At 33.0% G+C, this 26282-nt stretch overlaps 1 protein-coding gene across 3 annotated transcripts in view; it reads right to left on the reverse strand.

Moving 5' to 3' along the window:
- The window catches only part of KIFAP3 (kinesin associated protein 3), a 149067-nt gene that overhangs the window by 12311 nt on the left and 110474 nt on the right, over nt 1-26282 (reverse strand). For all 3 annotated transcript variants that reach the window (XM_082658295.1, XM_082658294.1, XM_082658296.1), the window contains exons 18-19: nt 24079-24268; nt 18114-18213 (exon numbers count right to left, since the gene is read on the reverse strand). In XM_082658295.1, coding sequence (XP_082514421.1) covers nt 18114-18213; nt 24079-24268 — 290 coding nt within the window. The remainder of the gene's footprint in view (nt 1-18113; nt 18214-24078; nt 24269-26282) is intronic.

Raw genomic sequence — 26282 nt, forward strand, 5'->3', positions numbered from 1 at the left:
CAAATCATCACTTCCCACACTGCATACATTCCTGCACTTAGGTTTAATGCTGTAGTGTTGGCTTTTCTTTGAAAAGGGCACAGGGTCACAGAAGTGTTTAGGGTGGGGTATCTTCATTCTGTGATGTTCACTGTCTTGGGGTGGTGCCAATCTGACAATACAGGACACATAAGCAGAGCTGGGTAACCATGAGGAGAATTCTTCAGGGAGACGGGAATGCACTATACATTTTTTAAATTAAAGGCAGTGTAGGGTTTTAAGCAGTATTTCCAACTAGCACATAGGTATATCCATATTAATTACTTCAAGTATGCAGGACAAGGAAAGATTACAAATTGATTTAAAATGACTAGGGTGCACACTTGCTGATGGCAAATAGTACTTCTCTCCCTCAGATTTTAGAAGAAAAAGGCAAAATTCAACTGTAGGATATTGACATAGTTTCTGTTTTCCCCTTAGTATATACAGAGAATGAGCTGAACTATAATAGCCCAATATTTATAAAGTCCTTAAAACCCAGAAACCTTTTTAAAAAACTTTTTGAGACTTTTAAGAATTCCTGCTTATTTGCCACCTCAAAAGAGATCTCCACATGAAGTTTAAGTACCCATGTAAATACAGCTTTGTGGGGTTTCTTGTATCAATTTAAGTTACAGTTGCAATTTAAAAATTTACTTGCCTAACTATGTTCATAGGAGCCTCCTCCCATCCTTTCACATTTGAGGGGCGCTAAATTAGCCACTGAAAAAGGAATCCGGATTCCTTTTCAAGATTGTTTTGCCTTTTAATTTCTGACAGGCCAATATGAAGGTGCTTTGTTTTTGGCTGGAAAAACCTGAAATGGAAAGAATTTCTGAAAAAGTGGGATGTATCAACTTAAGATAAAGCTAAACAAAGAAAATAGGCTTAAAAATATATTAAAGTATGGTATATTATTTGAGATAGAATGCTGACTTATGTCCACAAAAGAGATGATATTCAGAAAATCATTAATTATGCTCCTCTCTATAAGTCTATTCAAAAGACTAATTACTTAAAATGTTTAACTTTGATTACAGGCACAAGAAACCATTTGTTGATCGTACCTCTCTAGTCTGAAATGTGTAGCTTTTATGTAAAAAGCAACATAGCCATACATAGATTTCACACTCACCAATAATTAACTTTAATGATAAAAGTATAAAGTTTAGAAAAATACTAACCCTTCTTCTCAAATACAGAAACAAGGCCACATTTGAAAATAGATTCTATTACAGAATGCCGCATTTGCCTCTCTGAAGTAGGTCTGAGTTATATTTAGTTGGCAGAGGCGCTGAGTACTTACAAGATTACCAAGTGATTTGGGCTACTGCTGAAAGACTGCACATTGGCCTAAAATCCCTACAGGTAAAATCCACAGGATTATAGGTCATAATTAATCCCCTTAACTCCAGACTTCCTTTCCATTTCCATAACCCTCAATGGAGGTTTACTGCCTTTTTTAAAAAAATGAGAAAACCTAATGATTTTAACAAATCTAAAACCCTTTCAATTAAAAGTTTTGAGAATTCATCAACAGCTATGACATCAGCATTAAAAAACATTCAAGGACTAAAATGTTTTGTAACTTATTTCCTTGGGAATATCTATCTGCCTATCTACCTACCTACCTACCTACGTAAACCTTTGCTCATGAGATGGGATGCATCAGAACCCAACATTTAAATCAAACTCTTTGATACAATGTCTCTTCAAATCTCACAATTATTCAAATTATGTTTTGTAGGGCATTGATGTGTTTCTAAAGAGACATTCTATTACAAAGCTATGAAAAGCTACTGTCTGAACTAATCCCTCCAAAGTGCTTACTGTTATAATGAAGTAACTAAATTCTAATGAATTACCAGACCATTAAAGATCAGTGTCAAAAACAAAAAAGTGTCTTATTAAACAGCCTATATAACTCAGGAGGTTGTATTTTAATAATAATGTGATTCTTTGTCAAATATTGCACTGCTTAGGTTAAAATGCAAAAATATGAATCTATAAATCTGTTTACTTTTTAATCTAAGAAAATTCATCACAGTGTCTTTTAAAATTATTTTTATTTTTTTTCTGGCTTTGAGATATAATTGACAAATACTATTGTCTTTAGATTATCTGATTTTTTCTTCTGTAAGAAAATGTTAAAGGTAGAATCTTTTGTAACAGAAGTTAACAAATTCAACACTCAAAATAGCATGCTCTTAAAAAAAAAGTGTCTATTTAAGACATTACGGCATTCTTCTCTAATGATTAATTTGTGTCCTCTAAAGATTAAGGACAAATCAAAAATGTTTAAGATGTTTATTTCATTGGGACACACATACACACACCCTTAGTTAATCAAGGTGTGAGAATAACACAAAAGTTAGCAGGAACATGTTGAAGACCACTGATGTATAAAAACTGACACTGTACTTAGTATTAATTCCTTAATTATTTTTCTAAGCACGATAATACTATTACCTTTAAAGATGTTTTTAAAAAGTGATATAAAGAATAATAAATAGGATACTTTAAGTCATCTCAAAAAATTATATTTTGGGCTTCCCTGGAGGCGCAGTGGTTGAGAGTCCGCCTGCCGATGCAGGGGACACGGGTTTGTGCCCCGGTCAGGGAAGATCCCACATGCCGCAGAGCAGCTAGGCCTGTGAGCCATGGCCGCTGAGCCTGCGCGTCCGGAGCTTGTGCTCCGCAACGGGAGAGGCCACAACTGTGAGAGGCCCGCGTACCGCAAAAAAAAAAAAAAAAAAAAAAAAATGTATATATAGTATTATGTGCTTGTATTATAAAATTGTTGGTAGGAGCCTATGCTATATAGGTAATTTTTTAGTAACCTACATAACATAAAAAACTGCCTTTTGAAGGGTCTAGCCGCTCCGCGGCATGTGGAATCTTCCCGGACCGGGGCACGAACCCGTGTCCCCTGCGTTGGCAGGTGGACTCTCAACCACTGCGCCACCAGAGAAGCCCTATATATACATCTTGATTATATAGTTAATAAATACTACACATTATACATTTGAAATGATCTGATTTACACTTTAAAAAGATCACAATGGTAACTATGGGGGAAAATGGATTGCAAGGGAAGGTAAATGCAGAAGCAGGGAAATTAATTTGGAGGCTATTTTGAATGGTTCAGGTGACAGATGATGGTGGCTTGGACTAGAGTACTAACGGTGGAAATGGAAAGAAAAGCCCAAATTTCAGACAGTCTAGAAATGAAAACAACAGGACTTGCAGATGGTTTGCACTGGGGAGAGTGGTAATGGTGAAGAAAAGGGAGGAACCAGGGAAGACTCCAAAGTTTATGGCTTGAACTACTGGATGGTGGTGACATTTACTGAGATGGAAGATTAGAGGAGGCACCTATTTGCATGTAGGAAATCAAAAGTTAAGTCTGATGATTTTATTAAACATTCAATTGGGTATGTTAAATAGTGAGAGGAATAAAGCTGGTGCTCAGAGGAGAGGCATCCGATAAAAATACAAGCCTTCAGATAGTATTTAATGCCATGGGATCTGGATGAAATCCTCTAGGTAGTGGGTGAAATTAGAAAAGAGGGCTCCCCAAAAGGATATGGATAGAGAACAGGGTTGAAGTCCTGAAGTAACCAGCATTTAAAGGTGAAAAGGAGGAGGAATATCCAGCAGAGAACAACACTGGGAAGGAATGGAGAAGATCTTAGGAGGAAAATTAAAAAAACAGGGTATCTTGAGAGCTGAAAGAAGGGAGTTTCAAAAAGCAGGGCCTGGATATCTGTGTCCAACACTGCTGAGAGTTAAAGATGAGAAAGGTCCATGGATTTGGCAATATGAAGATTACTAGCGATTGTGACAAAACTGGAGAAATAGAAGAGTGAATGGGAGTCTTTTGAGATGCACTGTATGAAGAGAAATGAGAAATGGGTAGTAGCTGGAATGTGATTTTGGGGCAAAGAGAGTTTAACGTTGGAGATTCCACATTGTGTTTATATTCTGACAGGAACGATCTAGTAGAAGGGAAAAGAGTGGTGACGTGAAAGAAGTCCTTAGGAAGGTAAGGAGGAATGGGGTTCCGAGCAAAATGAACCAACTGGACTTTGAAAAAAAGGGCACTTCCTTGCCTGTAACAGAGGGAAGAGAGTGAGGTGGGGTAAAAATAAGAGTAGAACACTGAGAGGTGGGGAGATAACTTGGGCAAGTTGCTTAACTCAATAAGCTTGGGTTTTCTTAATGTCTCCTTCCCTGAGCTGTTATGAAGATCAAATTAGATAAGGGATGTAATGATAGCAATTAGCATACTGCCTGGCACTCAGTAAATATATTTCAATAAATGCCAGCATTACTATTAATCAGCATATCTCAGATTATAGACAGATTTGAAACCATTTTAGAGAATAATATTTCAAATTATACAATTAGAATAAAGATTGAGTCTGTACGGCATTGAAGCCTGCATTGTTTCTATTCCTTTCCAGTAATTTCATTTAAAACTGGACTGGACGGTTCATGTTACAGAAACAAACTCTTTGGAGCAGTTTCACTTACTTAAGATTTTTCTTTTTCTTTTTAAATAACAACAAAAACTTAAAAAAATATGTTTATTTTGTGCAGAAATTTTCTGTGGACTTTCATGTCCAGAATTTTGGATGGATTGTGGACTGTCTGATGCAGATTTAAAGTATTAGAAAAACAAAGAAGCAAACTTCGAACAGTCCCCACCACCCTCAGATACAGTATCTAAAACTGCTTTAGTTTCTACCATTTTTTGCCCACATGCAAACTTTCATGTTACAATTTAAGTACACATAGATAGGCTTATTTGAAAACACAATAATGCTAGGAGTACAAGCTATTGGGCCTCCCTGGTGGCACAGTGGTTGGGAGTCCGCGTGCCGATGCAGGGGACACGGGTTCGTGCCCCAGTCCGGGAGGATCCTGCATGCCGTGGAGCGGCTGGGCCCGTGAGCCATGGCTGCTGGGCCTGCGCGTCCGGAGCCTGTGCTCCGCTGCGGGAGAGGCCACAGCAGTGAGAGGCCAGCGTACTGAAAAAAAAAAAAAAAAAAAAAAAAAAGTACAAGCTATAATTTTAAAGTTCAGCATTTCTACATTATACTAAATACCTTCTGAAAAGGCCTAGGGTAGTGCTGTACCTCCCCCTCTCCTAAAATTTTCAAGCCATTCTTTTCTTACCCTCCTTTCTTATTGGGGTAACTAAAAACTGACACTTTCCCCAAAATGGGTCCTCTGTTTTATCAGATCTGACTTTACTGCCCCCAAGTTAGAAATCTTATTCTGTGTTTCAATATATTTTCAGTTTTTGTTTCTATGATAGTTGTCTAAATCAATGAATGGGTATTATGCACTGTCGATTTATCCCAACATTTTGATTTTTATGAAAATAGAAATAACTTATTTTGTGAAAACAGACAGCTATAAGATAGTAGTAACTGGCTTCAATGGTGAGAAAATAGAAGCTGATTTCTTTCTTTCATGTATTTTAGCATATTTCATATTTATGTATATTAATATGATCTATATCAACATATATTAATAAAATATATTTATCAATGGCTATCGTCTAAAATGGCATTCTAAAAGTGAATTTCTTGACAGAGATAAGTTTAGTTGCCAACCACAAAATAAGATGGTAGTAAAGATAAAAGGTATAAGTGAAAAATAAATTTAACAACGTATATTAACTGAATCAAATAGTTAATGCTTCAACTGAGAGGTTTCATTGCAGTAAAAAGTGAGATTTTATTGTATTTCAGTCTGAAGATGCATATATTTAATAATGTATAAAATTCAGCTTGCTTAAATGTGATTTTGAATTTCCATTGATTTATTCAACAGATATTTATAATATTTCCAATATTTGTAAGGACCCATTTGGTAAGATGGTTCAGTGGATACTTATAATGATGTTCTTTTTACTTTAAGAATAGCTCTTACAACGTAGAGATCAAGTTTTTTGAAATCCTTTAAGTTCCTTTAAATACTATGAAATCTTCTCTGAAGTTGAAAGTGAAAAGTAATGTTCTGACTTATTAAATAAACTCATTAAGTATAAATTTATGTTGAAACTGAACATACAACATAATCAAAGAAACAACAAACCAGCTTACTTTATTTGAGTGGAAAGAGAGGTCGGGTCTTTCAAGAGCACGAAAGCAGACCCAATTTGAACATTAATGGCAGTGCACGTGCATGTGCAATCACTCCCCTACCCTGCCTCCCCAACACATGCACACCTTTCTCCTCTCAGCTTATTAGCATTCTAAATCTTTCTCCCAGGCTTGGCCTTGCAACCACTTACTTGATAAAATAGGTCACTTAAAAAGGAAGAAAGCCCAATAAAATGAATTACAAAGACAACAAGTTTAAACTGATTGCCCTGTTTTCATACATTGTAGCTGAAATCTGCAAATATGCAGTTGGCTGTGCTTTGGCATTTAACAGCAAGTGATCAGCAAGGAGGAGGAAATTTTATTCTCATTAACGGTTGCAGATTTACTGCAGTGAAAAAGGGCTATGTAACCCGAGATGTGACAGTACAGAAAGATCAAAGCCTTGGATTGGAAACTAAATAAACCCTCTGGCTACTTCCTGCAAGGAAAATTCACTTTGGCAATGTAAAACAGAGCCCAGTTAAAAACTACTCTCAGTTTTATGAGCTGTCATAGCAGCTCAAATGGTTTGGACTGGCTGAGTTTAGAACATTATATTTCCTTGTTTTTGTCTTAGATACTTCTGTAAGCAGTTTTAAAGACTTTTTTTTTTTTTAAACACAACAACAAAAAAAAGAAAAAACTCTTTTCTTTTGGTTGAAACTGAGGAGGTAACCACTAAACTTATTAAAACAGGCAGGTCTTCATTTGCACATTCCTTTCTCATTTACTACAGTTTAATATTTTGCTCTTAGATTTATTTGGCAATATACATTTACCTTAATTATTCATTTGTAATCTGTACAATTCCTATTCAAAATCAGTGCAAATCAGTTTACAGAGCCCATATGGCTCATATCTGAGGGGTGAGCTATTTGTAATAGCACATCTGGTAGGACTATGGGCAATATGGAGAAACGGGAATAAATTAATATTACATTTAAAAACCCATAGGCTTTGGGTTTCGTCTGTTTTTTAAAAATATTTAAGAAAAAACATGTTTAACATTTCTAATATATGTTTAATATTTCTAATATAGGGACTTTTAAACAATTATTCATAAATACTTAAATCACATTGTTACATCAATCAAAACACAGATGGGCTAGAATCAATCAACCCCGTCCCTGAGTTTAGAAGTAAGCTCAGTAACATTGAATCCAGACTTAAGGGAAATAAAAGATGACGTGCTCTGTTTTCCTCTCTCTTTTATTTTTTTGGAGGGGGTGGTGGTGCTTATCAACCAAATTGCTTATAATTCTGAATTTCTCATTAGACTACGAATAAGCAAGACTTTGTAATGGTAATCTGAGACTTCCCTGGTGGTCCAGTGGTTAAGAATGTCTTCCAATGCAGGGGACTCAGGTTCATCCCTGGTCGGGAACTAAGATCCCACATGCCGCGGGGCAACTAAGCCCACGCACCACAACTACTGAGCCTGCACTCCACAACTACAGTGCCACATGTCACAACTACAGAGCCCCATGCGCTCTGGAGCCTGCGTGCCACAACTAGAGAAAAGCCCGTGCACCGCAACAAAAGATGTCACAACAAAAGATCCTGCAACGAAAGATCCTGCGTTCCACAACTAAGACCTGATACAGCCATAGATAAATAAATAAATAAACAAATAATATTGTAATGGTAATCCACATCCTATTCCCTTTAAAAAAAAAACCCATAATTTTTTTGAAAATAAGAGCATTTCATGGGTCAAATATGTCATAAAAGCAGTCACCTTTGCTTAAGCACTTTCTACTTTCTTTTTAAATTTATAACTAATTTTTATATATCTGTACAGCCAACAAAAATGCTATTAATATGTATAAAAATGTATGAACTTTAACATTGGATAATCACTCTTAAATGGTGGTGATATAATGAACTTCCTAGTCATGAATGGACTAACTCCCATTCATTTCTTCTAGTACAAAGCTATACCATAACTGATGTGTTAACATTTTTACAGGATCTAGTCATATTCAGATTACTTTTTTCATTTATAAACTCAATTATGCTGAATTTCTTCTCCTAAATGGAAGTCCTAATAAAGTGACAATAAATTTGGTTTCCTTTGGGAGCATCTTTGGATTTTACAAATAACTAACATGCATACCTCCAAAAACTTAGCTCAGATCACCAGATTGAAAATTAACATGAATTTGATGAGAGCAGCCTGTCACCAACTTCTTCTCTTGTTTCTAAATTTCCAAAGGAAAGTAAATCGCTTAAAATACTTTTTCAAGTCAGCATAATTTCTCTAGGATAAAACATCTTCCCAGGTTTACAGGATTCTTAGCCTTGGTTTTTGGCTTGTATTTCTATATTTCAGTAAAGTTTACAATTTGCTAATGCTGATGTGTGATAATCTAATAGAATCTGGCCTTAAAAGTTATAGGCCCAATTTACTAATAAAACCTAATTCAATTTTCCTTGGGAAATGCAAATCATTAGTGTCCAAGCAGTGGAACCGAATTTCCTTGCCCTTTTATGGCTAGAAAGTTTTCTCTATTAAAAAGTCTAAACAAATAAGTCAACTAAGACTAATATATGAAGATTCATTTATAGGCATAAAATAATAGCATCATGTATATAAACATTGATTAATTAGCTAAATAAATGATTTGCATGAGACATAAACCCTTCTAGACTGAGATTATCTCACTCATCCTCATTTTTTATACAACTGGATTAATCTGTAGCGAACTTAATGAACTACTTAAAAGAATTTAATGGTAGTGAACTAATTAGTTACTTAATGTGTTAATAAATTTTTAGCAACTTGTTCTCCAAGCAATCTAAATACCAATTTGCAGTAAGCCATATACAGCGTATTAAAGCAAAATAAGTAAACAATATATTGTATCACACAAAAAAACCTACATATCTTACTCTGAAGTTTGATAACACTTACTCTAAAACTTTCTAAAGCACAGTTCACTATTAAGACTAATATATCTGCTTGCCTTTTGGAGGCAGTAATGGTGTAATACTAAGAATGCTGGCTCTTACCAAGCTTAAAGGCGTCACTATTTATTACCTAACTGGTTTGGGGCTAGTCCCTTAAAAATCTCTGAGTCTCAATTTCTACATTTGTTAAAATAGGGCCAATACTACTCTTTGCCCTATATACCTCACACACGGTTGATGGTCAAATGAGACATATGATGATATGTGTTAGCTACATGCGAGTTTTTAGTCCTGGTATACTAAGATTTAGGCCAAAAAACATTTAAACATTTTATTCTTTAAAACTTTTAGAAGTCTCCTAAAACATTCCATCTTCTGAAAAAAAAAGAAAAGAAAACTAGCAGAATTGTTATGAGAGTATTTAGAGAGAAAAAAAATGTAATGTGATTTAATGTAAGGATTGTGTTACAGCAAGTCTCATAGTATAAAAAACCATTTATTTGCATTGGTTTGATTTTCTCATCAGAACTGTGTCACACAGCTATTGCCACTCTTGTTCTCCTGTTTTCACCATCCCACAGATTTAACCACTTCATTACCTTAGATGGGATTTTACCTGTCATATAGTATTATTTCTTATGAATGGTTTTATTCATTTCAAGAAATTTATACCATGCATTTTTGATTGGTTAATACTAATGAAGGTGGGAAGAACTTAAGATTATTTCTATTGGTTATACCTAGCTGTAGCAATTATGACTGAGTGTGAAATACATGTTTATACATACTAAAAACAATGTCATTTGGACAACTAAATACAATTATAATAAACATTTGCACAGATCTGGATATTTTTAGATCAAATCATATACCCTGAAACAGAGTAACTTTTAAAAGTAAACAGGATATTGTCTTGTTACCCAACACCATGGTTTCTATAGAGGTTCTGCTGTATATGTTTTAATCATGATTTAACAAAATTCCATTTAAAGTGAGAAGCAACTCTTGCAAATATCCCAACTTAGATACAGCTAAGAACAAGTATTAGGGAACTTCGCAAATGTGCACATGAAAAACAAAGAGTAAATAAAATGTATAACAGTGCCTGAACAAAGGATTCAGCAAGGTTTTTTTTTTAAATATTATGCACTGTTAATAATAATGTTTTAATACATGCAAAAAATATAAATGGAATGACCAAATATTTCAAACATACTGTCAGCTTTCATTACTAGAATTACAGATGTGGCAGTGGTGTACTCAATTTTATGCTGTCAAAACATCATAGGTGAATAATGGTTTTATTCAAAATTTTTCTCAATAAGAAAAAAGCAAATTAAAAGGTCTCTGGGGTCAATTCTTTAAAAAGATGAATTTTATATAAAGTAAATATCTATTGCTAAATATCTATTTTTACCTATTTTGACTTTCATATTTACTTAAATCAGAACACTAATCTAATGCGTGGACAAAATCATGTGGCACAAAAGTAGGTACTAAAAATAACATTTATTCCCCAATTAGGTAAGTGTATCTCACGATACTCAATGTATCTATTTTCTTGATAGAAATCACACAATCATTTATCCAGTCTTTATCTCTGATTATTTCATGAGGATAAATTCTTAGAAATGAAGTTACAGAATTAAGGAAGTATACAATTTTAGGCTTCTGTTCTCTGTTAACCAAATATATTTCACAAAGGTTTTGTCCATTTAAGTCCCACAAGAAGTGTGTCAGAGTGCCTCTTTGCTCCCATGTGTGGGTATTAGCATTAGAAAATCTTTGGCAACTGATAGGTGAAAACGGAATCTGGCTGCTTTATTTTATATTCATCATGTCTGGAAAAATTACTAACTAAAGTCAGGAGTTTTTTTTAAAGACTTCATGAAGCATGTTCTCCTCTGAGAAAAAGTTATAAAGAAATTAGGAACAAAAAAGCTACACACTAAATAAAGCAGTGTTTTTTTTGATGATTATCTTTAAAAGATTTAATAAGTATTTTATAATTCATTTAGTTCTTACAATGCTGCTGAACAAATGGTTGGTCTCCAATATCTATCAAAGGGAAATGTTTCTACGAGGTTCTTTTCATTTTCTTTTGATCCTTCCACATAATTTCAACATTACTGCCACAGTAATGAAGGTCACTAAAACTTAAACTATTAGAACAAATGGAAGAGTTTGGTTTATCAATTAAAATTGATATAGGACTTATCAAATAAGGGATTTTATAGGCATATTTAATTTTATCTCAATATATGAGAATTTCTCTATTGCCAAATTAAGGGTTGTAATATAGACAATAATTTGATTTATCTTTTGAATAACTGCTTTGAAATAATACCCTAATATATAGTTCTAGGAATAATAAAAAAGGTCAGTAAATACTACACAATGCCTTTTAGACAGGCAATATTTAATTTTAAGGTTGCTTTTCTCAAGTGAAATAACTGAGTTAACTAAATGCCTGAGTTTAATGAAGGTGGCCTATAGCAAAGAAATAAGTCTAATTTTTACAGGTAGAGTCCCTGTCTTAGGAAAAATTACACATTTAAAATTTTGGATAAAAGATTATTTCTCATATATTAAGAAAATAATGTGTTAGTTCTGGTCAGTAAAATTTTAAAAAGTGCAACTGATGTTTCAACTGTGATTTAATGTTTCAAAGAAAATATATTAGAGAGAACAGAATAAAAGGTGTATATGTGAAATATATAATACATATAATGAACAGAAAAGTTAATCACCAAGTACTCTAAGAAAGAAAAAAAAAGAGGCAGGCATATACACAGAAAATGAAAGTGTAAGATTCAGATGGCTCAATAATGCACACATCTAGTTCATCTCTGACTCTAGTGAAATGGTCAGTAGATGACATCACTGTGCCAACCACAGAGAAGATCTTCAGGCCCTCTGAAAAATATTTTTCAAAGCCCCAAGGAAACCTAAGCAGTCTCTGAAATTTTTTTCCAGTTTATGAAAATTGGATTCTTATAAAAGAAAAATGGACCATTTTTACTGCAACAAAAACTGATTTGTAAAAGCTGGAAGCAGTTTAAAAATACTCAACATGAGGTTCTTGTTAGTCTTGAAAAGTAAGAGTTATAATAAAAAAAAAACTGTCCAAAAATATGGTATGGATACATTGTATATAAGGGGAAAAAAGGCTAGTCTTACTCCTATTATTTTTAATTAGCTTCAATAGCAAGTTCCACTTTACTTTCTAACGCCAGTTCAGGTTTTGGGAGGGGAAGATTTACATCTGACCCTCTGGCAATGTCAACTCTATAGCTAATGCCTTGGAGCCCTAATACACTTTGCATTACCTCAAAATGTTGGGAAATTCTGGTGCCAAGAGGTTCAAACTGATAGTGACACATGTCTAAAACCCAGGATTCGCTTGTCCAACTGCCAGTATGTATTTTATCAAACATCCAGTCTCCCTCGTAGAATAGGATGGATGAGTTTAACAGTTTTCACTGTTTCCAATTAAACTGCCCTGCTATATTACAAAAATGCAGACGTTCAGATTAAGAAGGACCCCCCCGACTTGGATTTTAAGAAATATACAATTTGAACTGTTTAAACAATACTCTAAATTTGACTCAGTTACCCCATTTTAACAGACTTGTCCCATTACTAAACATGGTTATTTTAGGAAGAAATTGAAGAATTTTTCTGTGAACAATTAAAAAAAAAAAACTCTTACACAAATTACAAATTTGTTCTTTACCTTGCAGAAACTTGGGATCATCTACTTTATCTGAACCCACTGAAACTGACATGTTAAAAATCCACAAAGACTGAAAAGTCACGATTACTGGTTGAATAGCATGCCACTTGGCACTGGTATGCTGTTTCATGTTCTCAGATCATTAGAAACAATGGTAATTATAAAAATTCACATTTTATACATTTTAAAAATATTATTACTATTCCAATTAACTTGACACTGCTTGTTAATCAAAGACATATGATGAAGAACAGGGAAAGAATTTCTAAGTCATCTGGACAATTTTCCTGATTTAAAGAAAAAAAAAACTACCATACGACCCAGCAATCCCACTACTGGGCATATACCCTGAGAAAACCATAATTCAAAAAGAGTCATGTACCAGTATGTTCATTGCAGCTCTATTTACAGTAGCCAGGACATGGAAGCAACCTAAGTGTCCATCAACAGATGATTGGATAAAGAAGATGTGGCACATATATACAATGGAATATTACTCAGCTATAAAAAGAAACAAAATTGAGTTATTTGTAGTGAGGTGGATGAACCTAGAGTCTGTCATACAGAGTGAAGTCAGAAAGAGAAAAACAAATACCGTATGCTAACACATATATATGGAATCTAAGGAAAAAAAAAAACGGTCGTGAAGAACCTAGGGGTAAGATGGGAATAAAGACACAGACCTACTAGAGAATGGACTTGAGGATATGGGGAAGGGAAAGGGTAAGCTGTGACAAAGTGAGAGAGTGGCATGGATGTATATACACTACCAAATGTAAAATAGATAGCTAGTGGGAAGCAGCCGCATAGCACAGGGAGATCAGCTCGGTGTTTTGTGACCACATAGAGGGGTGGGATAGGGAGGGTGGAAGGGAGGGAGACGCAAGAGGGAAGAGATATGGGAACATATGTATATGTATAACTGATTAACTTTGTTATAAAGCAGAAACTAACACACCATTGTAAAGCAATTATGCTCCAATAAAGATGTTAAAAAAAACCACCTCAAAATAGATAACATTTCCTGTTTTTAAAATCAGCTTTTTCAATATTCAAAATTCAATCAAGGCATTATTCTTTCATAATTAACCCAAATTCTTCATGTTGTTCAGTAAGTCTGCTTATTCTTATATTCACAGTAAAGATGAAGAATAAGAGTTCAACACCTTCTGTCTACATTTTTCAAAAATATTCCCATTTTGCTTAAAATCAATTAAAATGAAATATTTCAAAAGCATCATTTTAAGTCAATGTTATTTAGTCTAATAGGTTTTAAATTTACCTATTGGATATCAGAAGCCTAAAGGTAGCCATTTGTTTAAAATTTCACATCTGGGACATTATGCATCAAAATTATCATGCCAAAATATGTGAATAATTATGGAACAATTTAAAATACTTAAATCTTTGTAGAATTAAAAAAAATAAGCCAGAGTTAAGGTCCATGGTTTGTTGCTATCAAAGAAGAACAAAGAAATCCTATTAGAAGACAATCCTAACAACAAAAATGATTCATAAAAGAAAGAGTAAATGATTCTAGAGAAGGTCAATAAAAAATGTAGCAAAGAACAACTATGAATTTTTGGTTATACTGTAAGCTTTCTCTGTATATCTGCTGATAAAATTTAGAGTCCCTTTTTATTTGATCTGTTACTCAGAAAAAAACTGAGGAAATTCATAGTAAATTATTTCTTCTGGAAATACAAAGAGAAAATGATACAGTTACATGATTTAAGGCCTGAAAAATTACAAAAGACAAGAGATGAAAGACTTAGCTTTCTCAAGGGAAGTTCTTTTGAAAGGGCAAACAATTCTCAATTCAAAATGATTATAATAAATAAGTATATCACTCTTGATTTGAAAAAATATATAGTCTACATGAAGTTTTATTAACTAATCCTTTAAACCAACATAGCTGTGATGTGTTTTTTATGATGTGAAAAAAGCTACTTATATATTTTTATTCTTGAAAAGGAACTAAAGGCACAAAGGTAAGAGAACTTTCCCAGTCTTTTAAAAAACAACTTGTTAACAGAACTGAGGAATAAAATCCTGAAATCTTTGGACACAGTACATAACTTAATCTTTGAGTATAGCCATCTCTCTAAACATCTTTATTGTTTTATAAAATGACCATTTTTGAAAACCAGAAATGAAAGATTTTGCTGAGTTGAGCTCAAGTTCATTCCTTTGGATATTCAATTTTAATGAAAATGTTCAGGTTCTTTAAAATCACATAACTATAGAAAAAAATCATGTCTTTCTCAAATAAGTAACGCATGGTTAGTATCACACAAAACAATGTTTTGTTCATAGTGAAACATAAATGGCAGAAAAATTAATCTTTTAAATGCTATCAGCAAAAATTTTCAATATAAACATTAGGATTATATAATGAAATAACTTCTTCCCTTTCTAATTATGTTTCAGAAAACATTTGTACAGTGAATTGTCACATGATGGAGTATAATAGTTATAATAATTAAAGAGAATCTCTATTTAAATAATTATAGCTAACACAGACAGAGACATCAGAAGTAATCAAAAGCCATATGCTTCTGGTATTTAACCATGTTTAATTTTTTTTCCTAAGGCAAGTCGTTTCTCATCATGACAATCCAGTACACCAATGAAACTATTTCTAAAGTGTTATTATTTAAGTTCACTAAAGACTACTGAACTACATATAAGGTTATTGCATTTCATAAAATACCCCTGTATTTTTCCACTATGCTTTTAAATTTTGTCACGACCAACAGTGGGTTGTGAAATCAATATAGTGGGCTGCAATCTGAATTTTAAAAATAAAATTGAATAGACTAAAGCAGAATATATCATTGTGCATTACAGATAGTAAGAGTAATTACTGTTTTAAGAATTTTTTGTTTTATATATATGTGTGTGTATATATATAACACATATACATATATGTATATATATAAATATGTATGTGTGCACTGGGTTGCAATATGAAAGGTATTTCTTAATATGGGTTGTGGCAAAACAAAACAAAAAAACACTTAAAAGTCACTATAATATGCTACGTTTCCTTCAAAATTAGGTACCGTGTTATACTGGAAAGATCATAAGACATATAGACCTAAGTTCAAATTTTTTTCTCTATCATCCTACATGTGTGAGTTGGTTACTTAAATTATTAGAACCTTGATTTTTCATTTTTAAAATGTCTATGAAAATAGACATTATAAAAATCTTGCTAAGTAAGTTAAAATAAACATAATAAATATTTGCAAAATAAATTATACATAATTGATAATGGTTGCAATAATTATTACTATTGAATTGAAATGGCTTACTACAAGCGATGATTCAAGAGTTGTAACACATTGGTCACAATTGTATTCTTAAACACATCCTCCAAACATAAATATTTATGTTAATAAAATTATAATTTTAGAAGAGAAAATTAAATCAATAATCTAAAGAAAAAACTAGTCTTAAGGGCAAAAAGACTACATCTATTCACTGGACCATTTTAATGTGAAATTTCAATAGTCATCCTAAATTAAAATATTACACCTCTAGCAATGATATGAAGGGAAAACTATTATTTACACTTTCTGGCAAGACTTAAAAAATCTATGAGACCAGTAATGAAGCAGGATATCTGTTGAGGGAAACATTACTATAATTGTACAACAATGCTGGCATGTTAGGTTTTTTCCCTTAAGTATTTTATTTGAATGCCATGCAGGGAGGAAAAGTCTTTAATTTAATCAAAGCATCAACTTTTTTTTTTTTTGCGGTACGTGGGCCTCTCACTGTTGTGGCCTCTCCCATTGCGGAGCACAGGCTCATGGCCGCAGGCTCAGCGGCCACTGCTCACGGGCTCAGCGGCCATGGCTCACGGGCCCAGCCGCTCCGCGGCATGTGGGATCTTCCCGGACCGGGGCACGAACCCGTGTCCCCTGCATCGGCAGGTGGACTCTCAATCACTGCGCCACCAGGGAAGCCCTAAGCATCAACTTTTTAAAACGGTGATGTCTGAATAATTGTTAAAATACATGTATTGTAACAATAAATGCTGAAGAGGGTGTAGAGAAAAGGGAACCCTCTTGCACTGTTGATGGGAATGTAAATTGATACAGCCACTATGGAGAACAGTATGGAGGTTCCTTAGAAAACTAAAAATAGAACTACCATATGACCCAGCAATCCCACTACTGGGCATATACCCTGAGAAAACCATAATTCAAAAAGAGTCATGTACCACAATGTTCATTGCAGCACTATTTACAATAGCCAGGACATGGAAGCAACCTAAGTGTCCATTGACAGATGCATGCATAAAGAAGATGTGGCACATATATACAATGGAATATTACTCAGCCATAAAAGGAAATGAAATTGAGTTATTTGCAGTGAGGTGGATGGACCTAGAGTCTGTCATACAGAGTGAAGTAAATCAGAAAGAGAAAAACAAATACTGTATGCTAAGACATATATATGGAATCTAAAAAAAGAAGAAAAAAAAAAGGTTCTCAAGAACCTAGGGGCAGGACAGGAATAAAGATGCAGACGTACTACAGAATGGACTTGAGGACACGGGGAGGGGGAAGGGTAAGCTGGGACGAACTGAGAGAGTGGCATGGACATATGTACACTACCAAATGTAGACTAAATAGCTAGTGGGAAGCAGCTGCATAGCACTGGGAGATCAGCTCGGTGCTTTGTGACCACCTAGAGGGGTGGGATAGGGAGGGTGACGCACGAGGGAGGAGATATGGGGATATATGTGTATGTATAGCTGATTCACTTTGTTATAAAGCAGAAACTAAGACACCATTGTAAAGCAAGTATACTCCAATAAAGATGTTAAAAAAAAAAAAAGAACAAAGTTTAAAAAAAATACATGTATTGTGTTCTTATTTTATATTTTATTGGCTTTGGAAAACACTTACGAAACAATCTGGGTCATTAATTTGGCAAAAGTACTGTCTATTTCAATAGACAGCCTGTATTTTCCAAAGTGAGGAAGCATATACACACACACACACACACACACACACACCATATATATATATATATATATATATATATACACACACACACACATTTTTTTTTAGAACTGTGATCTTCATTTTTTTACATACAAAATGTGACTTCATAAGTTAATTTAAAATCAAATGAGTATGTTCTTGAAAATATTCAGGATTCTTTTTTTTTTTTACTCTTTAATGGAAAAAGAAAAATGGGAAGTGAAGAAAATTTTAGCTTTTCAAAAACAAGGGGAACAGCATATATTAGATTTTTCTTGGAAGACTGTTTACCTGCCAGGAAATGAATGCTGCCCAGCTACATCTCCATTTTGAAGGTGATAATCATTGAAGAAATCTGGACTCATAGCTCCTTCAGAGGCAACTAATCCATCTAGGATGAAAGAAAATAGTAACTAGTGAAACATCTTTGCAGGGAATAAAAAGGAAACTGTTCTATCAAGTAACACAATAGAAAATAACCTGTATATTTAATCCGGAAGAAAAATGTTAGCATGATATTCAATTCTCTCTGGGAGTATGAACAGAAGACCATACATACTTAAGTGTTCTTTTACAATGATTGGACATTTATTGAGCATCTACTATGTCGTAGTACTATTTTATTAGAGAGATGAATAAGAAAATCTCTGCCTTCAAGGGGCTTCCAGTTTTGTGGAGAAGACAACAAAAGTTAAGGGATGAGGTAGGATAGGGAGGGACAATAAACCTTCCAGGCTAAGAAACAGAATGAGTAAGGAAATAGAAGAGACATTAAATAGCATGGTTTCGGTAAAGACCAACACTCTAGTATGTCCGACATTTTATACCCAGACAGCTTCATCTGCGTAGTATGATTAGGGAATTATACATTTCAAATAAGTGAATTTTTATATAAGCAATGCTTGACACTTTAAGTGTCAAACCTTAAAACAAACACACAAACTTGGGTTAGAAATCCTTGAAAATACATTTTATATTTCCTGTGTTTTTAAAAAGTATACTGAATATAATTTTAAAACTTCTTGATAACTCAGTCTTCATTATAAACATCAATTATTATGTAGTAACGCCCTAGGTTATTAGATATATTTGACTACCTATGCTATGTGGCTACACTACTATGCTTTTTGAGTACTTTTTCTTTGCTTATAAAGTGCTCCTTTTCCTAAATCTAAGTCTTTATTATTACTTCTTGCTGATTTTAGAGTGATACTACTTTCTCATTCGCTCCAATCTAAGAATCCAGATGACCTATTTTTGATAGAATTATGAGTAAGTTAAGAATAAGAAGAATCTGAGGAAAAAAGATCCAAGTGATGGCCTCAGGGCGGTTTTATGCATAGAACAAATATATTTTAGTATATGGCTTTTGTAATTACTATTTGAAAAGCTCTGAAGCCTTTTAAAGTTTCCTTTTCTGAAAGTACTCTGGGTTGGTAAGTGACCTCTAGGTCACTTGTTGGCTAGGTGGTATCCACAACATAGTTTATAAATTTGGCACACAGTAAGCAAATTATTCAGTCACCAGACAATCATTTTACACCTACCACATGCAATAATACTTTGCTAGGTCCTGTGGAAAAACTTAGAATACATCATTTCTGTTTTCAGGAATTTCAGGTTAAGTGAAATACAAATAGACACTTAAGATGCAATTAAATAATACATTTCATTAATAAATGATACACAACAGGAAGGGATATACCTACTAAATGAACGCTGGAGGCTGAAAAAGCTACAGAAGGATTACTGTGTTCTGTAGAGGTTAGAAAATCCTACTTGGGAAGGGAGGGAGGCAGAGGTGTAACTGATTTGAGTATTGATAGACAGCTGGGAATTAAATGATAAAATCTGTTTAGGAGTAAGGGTATTAAAAATCGAATAGATGGTAAAAATTAATAGAGTTGGGAAATGAATAGGTAAAAATAATTGGTATTTCCATAAGACTCCTGTACTGTACTACTCATTTGTTACATATATCCATTTGTTACATACCATATACTAAAGACTTGCATTATTATTTAATTGTTGAATTGTTAATACCTCTGGTATTTACCTTATTACTTTAGTAAATTTAAAATACTTAAGAGGTAGCTAAAAAGTATGTAATATTTAGTCCAGTTTCTGTGTCCTCTAAAAGTTAAAAATTCTATAAACCAAAAGTCCAGCTAAACACAAAAAAAGTTATAAAAAATGAAATTATGGGAATGCCAAGACACCACAGATTGAGAGTTAAGCGGCTAAAAAAATTAATTTTCTATGGATCTAAGACTGTGAAAGTTTGGCTAAAATTAACAAGGTGAAGACCACAAAAATCAACAAGTTTCTCTGTTAAATTAAAACCAAATAATTTAGGATCAGGAGTTAAGAAATCTGCCAATTTTAGAGGAACAAAGCTAAGTAATGCCAAAATAAAATGTATACCACACTTTGAAAATGAATACAAAGATATTCAGCATGCCAGCAGCATAAAAGATTCTAACACTCAGAAATATAACACTCATATAAATACAACCAAATAAACATACCTGAATTATACATTAAAAGTTAATATTACATGAAACACGATCTAGTGAAGTGAATCAGATGAGGAAGAACTTAAATGAAAAACTGTTGTCAAATTCTCAACATCTTCATTTTGATTCAAAGCTCTCATTGTCTTCAAAGGGAAAAATGAGTAAGAAGGATAAATGGAATACAGGGAACTACAAACGGGGATCTCATCAAATAGAGATGAAACCAGAAAAAATTTGAATTTAAAGATTCAGCCAGAAATTTTATAAACCCAGAATACAACTAGTTTAAGAAATTTTGTAAACCTAGAATACAGTAAGTTTAGTAATACAATAAGCCTGATATTATGTGAATAAAGAGTAAACTTATATTTCTGAACTTAATTTTTAATAATCCTAATCATTTGGTAAACTACAGCTTCTACACTGCCCTTTAATGACTTGACAAAATTTAGGTAACTCTGTAATATGAGCAATCATTCTTCACTATAATGAAGTATAGAAGTTAAATTATATCTTAAATCATCAACTCAAGTACTTCAACTTCTTTGGAATTAACTGTTTCTCAGCATTCTGTAACCAAAATTAATTTTTATAGAAATACTGAAAAGGAATCATGTATTTTTGGTTGTAATCATGTATTCAGATAAATCTAGGAGTGTCCTTCTTAAGCTCCTACTCTAACCTTACTGTTTCAAAGACAGCAACAAGGAATCAAAGAATTTCATGTAACATTTAAATGCCCAGAGAACAAATAGAAGACAGAGAGGATATACACCAGAGCACTTTGTAAATTGTAGAGCATTATATACATTTAGGTTATTAAATTACATGAAACCTTTTAGACCATAGTTATATAACACACCTTCTTGAGGTGCTCTAAGTAATGATGATAAATGTGGTTATGAGTAAAATGGGGTATGTATTGGAACAAGAATGAAATCAAAGCAAATTTACTGCCAGCATAGATAATTTATCAACTTTCTGATTTCTGAAACTCAGTTAAAAAAACTGGCTTATACATATTGAATAAATAAAAGTAAACAAATACAAAAACTCAGTATCTTCTTATATATTGTTACTGAAGTAAACTTTATTTCTAAAAGTCAAATGAAAACGTAGTATTAGGCTCTTTGGTGAACTAGCTAAAAGTGAAATCATGACTGTGTGGGAGGAAACAGATATAAAGAGTGAAGAAAATGAGAAAAAGAAATGACTAAAATAGATAAATCATAACTTATTTGGCTACACCTGATAAGATACATCACATAAACACATAGGTAAATGAAAATTATGGTTTTACAATGATCCTGAGACAGAAATAAACCATTTTAAGTTTCATATTCTGTAATATAGTTACATAATAAATGCTAAGGATAAGATTCATCACAATGAATGAAGAACAACAGCAAAAAAGTAATAAATAATTTAGAAATGTGTAGTAGCAATACAGCTTTATAAATTACAATATACTTCCTCTGTGGGTAAAAAGTACTACAGCAAACAGCATCATTTTCATGATAGAAAAGGAAATTAGTCAGTAACTGCAATCACAATTATTTTAGACTAAGAAAAAAAAATAATGTAACTATAAGGAGATGTATAAGTAGATTCCTATTTCAGATAACAGAATGAGGGTCCTTTTTTTAAAATAATAGCAAGAAAGAAACAGATACATTTTGACATGTCTAACAGTTGGAAAGCATAGAGGGCAATACTAATGATCAGGAAGTAGCAAATGCTATTTCATTTTTAAATAAAAGATAAGACCAGGGTATCACTGGCCATTTAGCTTAAACTCTGTGGTTGAAAAACTACTACAGTTGCTTTTATCAGAAGCTGCCTAAAGTTTCATGGAGAGCCAGAGACTTAAGTAAGATTGCTAAAGCATCCCAACAAATCTGCAGTGTTACAAATTTATCTGATGTTTCTGAAGATACAACTGCACACAGTAAAAGACAAGAGACTAGCATTGTTGAGATTTCCATGACACATATCAAAAACACCACAGAGACTCACTTAGTTGATGAACTATTCATGAAAAATAAAGTAGGTAAAATAATAAACTAAAAAAGTACAGGTGGCTTGATATGAGAATTTTATCTTTAAACTCATAGCAATGTAATCTCTGCTGTCAAGTGTGTACCATATCATCAGGCTATAGGTATAAAAAAACAACCATGAGGCTATCTAAAGATAACATTTCACCCCTCGAATGCTTAGATTTATTTATTTTTCCATCAGCTGTGGCTGTTTCTAAATTTAGATATATAAAAATGTGTACAATTCAGATTTCTCACAAAAGCATAGGTTGTACATTTTAATTGTATCTCACAGAAAAATGTTATGATTTTCATTTTAAGGGGTCAACTTAAATGAATTAATTTTGGAAAAGTGGTATAATTTTTTAGAAATCTGTTCTGAAATTCTAATTGTATTAAAACAACAAAGTTAAATACTGAGGTGGTTACAAGTTTTATTCGTTTTTGGAAACTGCTCATTGATTCACACTGAAAAGTAGCTATCTATCAATTTTCAAAGCAAGAAACCTGATTCCAAGAAATTCTGATTTCTATTATCAAAAAATTCACATCATATATATTTTACATCATTTTACTTCATGAATATCTGACTAGGTAAGGAACAGCTGCTTGCCATTATTAAATTAAGAAATTCTGGTTGGTTGAAATTAATCATCTACTCCATCTGGTTTGAAACTCAAAGCAGTATTTCATAACTACTGTAAAGTTCAGTTAGGAAGAAATCTATTTAATTTTCAAAGTAAAGTACCAATTTTCCAGGATTCAAGTATCTATATCAAATATAAAAATAATGCAGCCTTATGGGCAATATGCACAGCATACAATTATGAAAAATATATGAATGAATACATAGTAGGAAAAAAAGGTGAGCCATTAATTCAGATACAATTACTTTAAATGCTTTTTATTTGCAACCTGCTACAGATCTTAGTTAGAAATCCCTTCTTTTGTCTCTTCAACTAAATGACTTCAATGAAGTAATTAATTGAAGTAATTACTTCAATGAAGTAATTAATACTGGTAACAGTGCAACACATTAAAAGGGAGAATATGCAAAAACTTACCAAAATCCCTGGAAAAAGGCAGGATGGCAGAATCAACAAGGGTATGTAAGATCTATGTAAAAATTAAATTTTGCCTTGAAAATACTAGCAAGAGTTTAGAATGAAAAAACTATTGCTATAAAGTGTCTAAATCTTCCCAACCAGAGAACCAAACAGGGGTTACTAGTTCGAAAATAAAGCAAAACCATGGCAAAATGAGACTGTTAAAATGAAACACACAGGAAAAGAAAACATAAATTAGTAAATTATACATTTAAATAAATGCAGAATAGAGAAAAATATCACATTTTCAAACAGAAGTCAGAAATCTTGAAGATGTCATTTTAAGTTACACATTCTAGAAAATAATAAACTAAGAGCAATTAATTTTCCTGGTCACAGCCTTTTTAATGGGGATCACATCAAACACAGCCTTTTTAATGGGGATCACATCAAAGACTAACTTGGAAAAAAATAATGGTGAGTTAATAGGTTTGCTTGGTGTGTGTACTGATGTTATGTCTAAAATCATTAGCAGAAGGCCATTTATATACTAAAAGAAGTGCTTACAAAGCTTGAGAATGAGCAAGGTTGGCAGACAAAAATCCCTACTTATATCACACACACAGACTTATTTTTGCTTTGGTTATCATTTTACCTGAGCTGTAGAAAAGGTCAGGTCTCTCGAGAATGTCTCCTTCATGGATGTATGGCTCAATTCGATCATCACCATACAAGTACTGCTCACTCTCATCCATCTGACGACTCTCTACCATCTCCAGCCACTGAGAGTTATGCCAACGAAACTTTTCACTCTGAATTTTCTTAGCCCATTCTTCATCATATTCCTATTGCAAACAAAGTCAATTATTTTTATGTAAGCTTATGAAGGCACTTCCTTGGCACTCAGATAGCAGTACATTTAGCTTATAAGAAGAGAATTTTGGGGCCTTTGTTTGGGTCAGAGAAAACATTAAAAGTACCTGTTCAGAACTACTGTACACGATAATCAATAAAAATCAATTTATTACATATATTAAGACATCTCTGTTTGGATTACCAATCGTCATTGGCAATGGCAAAAACTGGAAAAGTTCAAATTTCACAAATTCTTTATCTAAGTATTACTAGAATTTAGGTAAGCAACCAGACTTCAGCTTCCAAAGAGTTTTGTGGCTATAATTACTGTGGCACTAATGACAGGTGGTTGAGCATTAAAATTACATCTTTCGCTTACATCTTTTACATCGTATCTTTTTGTTTAGATAAAATTTTTCAGTAGGAAAAAAATGCACTATTAAAGAATTTCTCCTAAAAACTGAAATGGTTTACTACAAAAAACAAATAGCAGAATTTAATTCAATTTTGTTTCAACCACAAAATAATAATGTCTTATTTGGTCATAATTATTTCTTTAAACATCTCCTGCTTTAACCATGAACTCTTGAGGAGCAAGACTGTGGCTTATTCATTGTATCTGTAGCATCTATTGACAGAGAACTTCATTGGTGCGTGTTTTTGAAGGGCAAGTAGGCAAATTATTACAAAAGTTACAGCTGAACCTATCTAGCTCCACAGGTTGTGGTTACTTCTGACAAGTGTATTCACTTAATTAATGGACAGTACCACTGATGACTTAGATGGAAAAAAAAGGCTTCAGGTATTTCTTGTCATCCTAATCACCGGGTTCCTAGTTTTAAATTCCTCTTTTTCTTTAACACTTTTGTTTATATATTTTTTTTAAGTTGGTAAGGTGCCAGGCAATACTACTGTCCTCCAATAGTTAGGATGATCACGATAACTAAGAGGTGGACCAAATATATATTTTAGGTGAATGCTGAGCAATTTTCATACAAAGCCAAGTAAGGCTGAAGTCAAAAACTGTCATCACAGAATAAATTTCTGGGATGTAAGAATACATATGAAATTTTATAATAAAGGTATTCATTATTATCAAAATTTTTCTTGTTAAATTTTAAGTTTCACATTATCAATATATCTCTTAGCAGTGTCAGCTGTTAGACTGTGTGTTCTATACTGTACAACTCTGAAACTATATAGATGTTACTTTTCAACTTAGGTTGGTGGAAGTAGAAGATATTTTTTGGCTATGGTACTGCTAATGGCAATTTTGCCACCAAATTATTAACCGTTCATTCTTTCTAGTGGTTATCTATTAAAATTCCTATTAGTTGTCAGTTTATTTCCTAATATAATTATTTAAAATTAAATTGTATAAAAGAGTTATCATAAATATTATTGCATTTTACTTAAAATAATAAACATTAATTCAACTGTTATAATCACAATATTTAATAGAATATGCCTTATAATACTAGATATCATATTAGATCTACATTAAATACTGGAACTAATTTGAGTGGTATTGTTTCTTTCATGAATAGCAGTTTGTTTTACTTGGCAAGAGGTATAAAACTAACTTTTCATTTTGGTAGAAAAATTTAAAATTTGATTATCTGAATGAAGAAGTATCCAAGGAAGATGATAGACATATGATTTGAACGTTTTATTATAATTTAAGTTCAAGCATGTGGATTCCTAGTGTAAGAACAGAAGTTGAAATCATCAAGCACCCAAAGCATGTAAAATATGGGTTTGCTATTCCACTAAGGCTAAAACTTGCTTCTTGTGAATATCTGTGAAACGTACAGGGGCAGTATAATTTAAAAAAGTAAATCCTTCCCTGGTGGTCCAGTGGTTAAGACTCTGCACTTCCAATGCAGGGGGCGCAGGTTCGATCCCTGGTCAGGGAACAAAGGTCCCATATGCTGCATGGTGTGGCCAAAAAAATAAAATAAATCCCTTAAACTGCATATCCATAAAAATGTATTTGGCCTAGTA

Source organism: Grampus griseus, assembly GCF_964374135.1.
Source record: "Grampus griseus genome assembly, chromosome: 1".
NCBI classification, from domain to species: domain Eukaryota; kingdom Metazoa; phylum Chordata; class Mammalia; order Artiodactyla; family Delphinidae; genus Grampus; species Grampus griseus.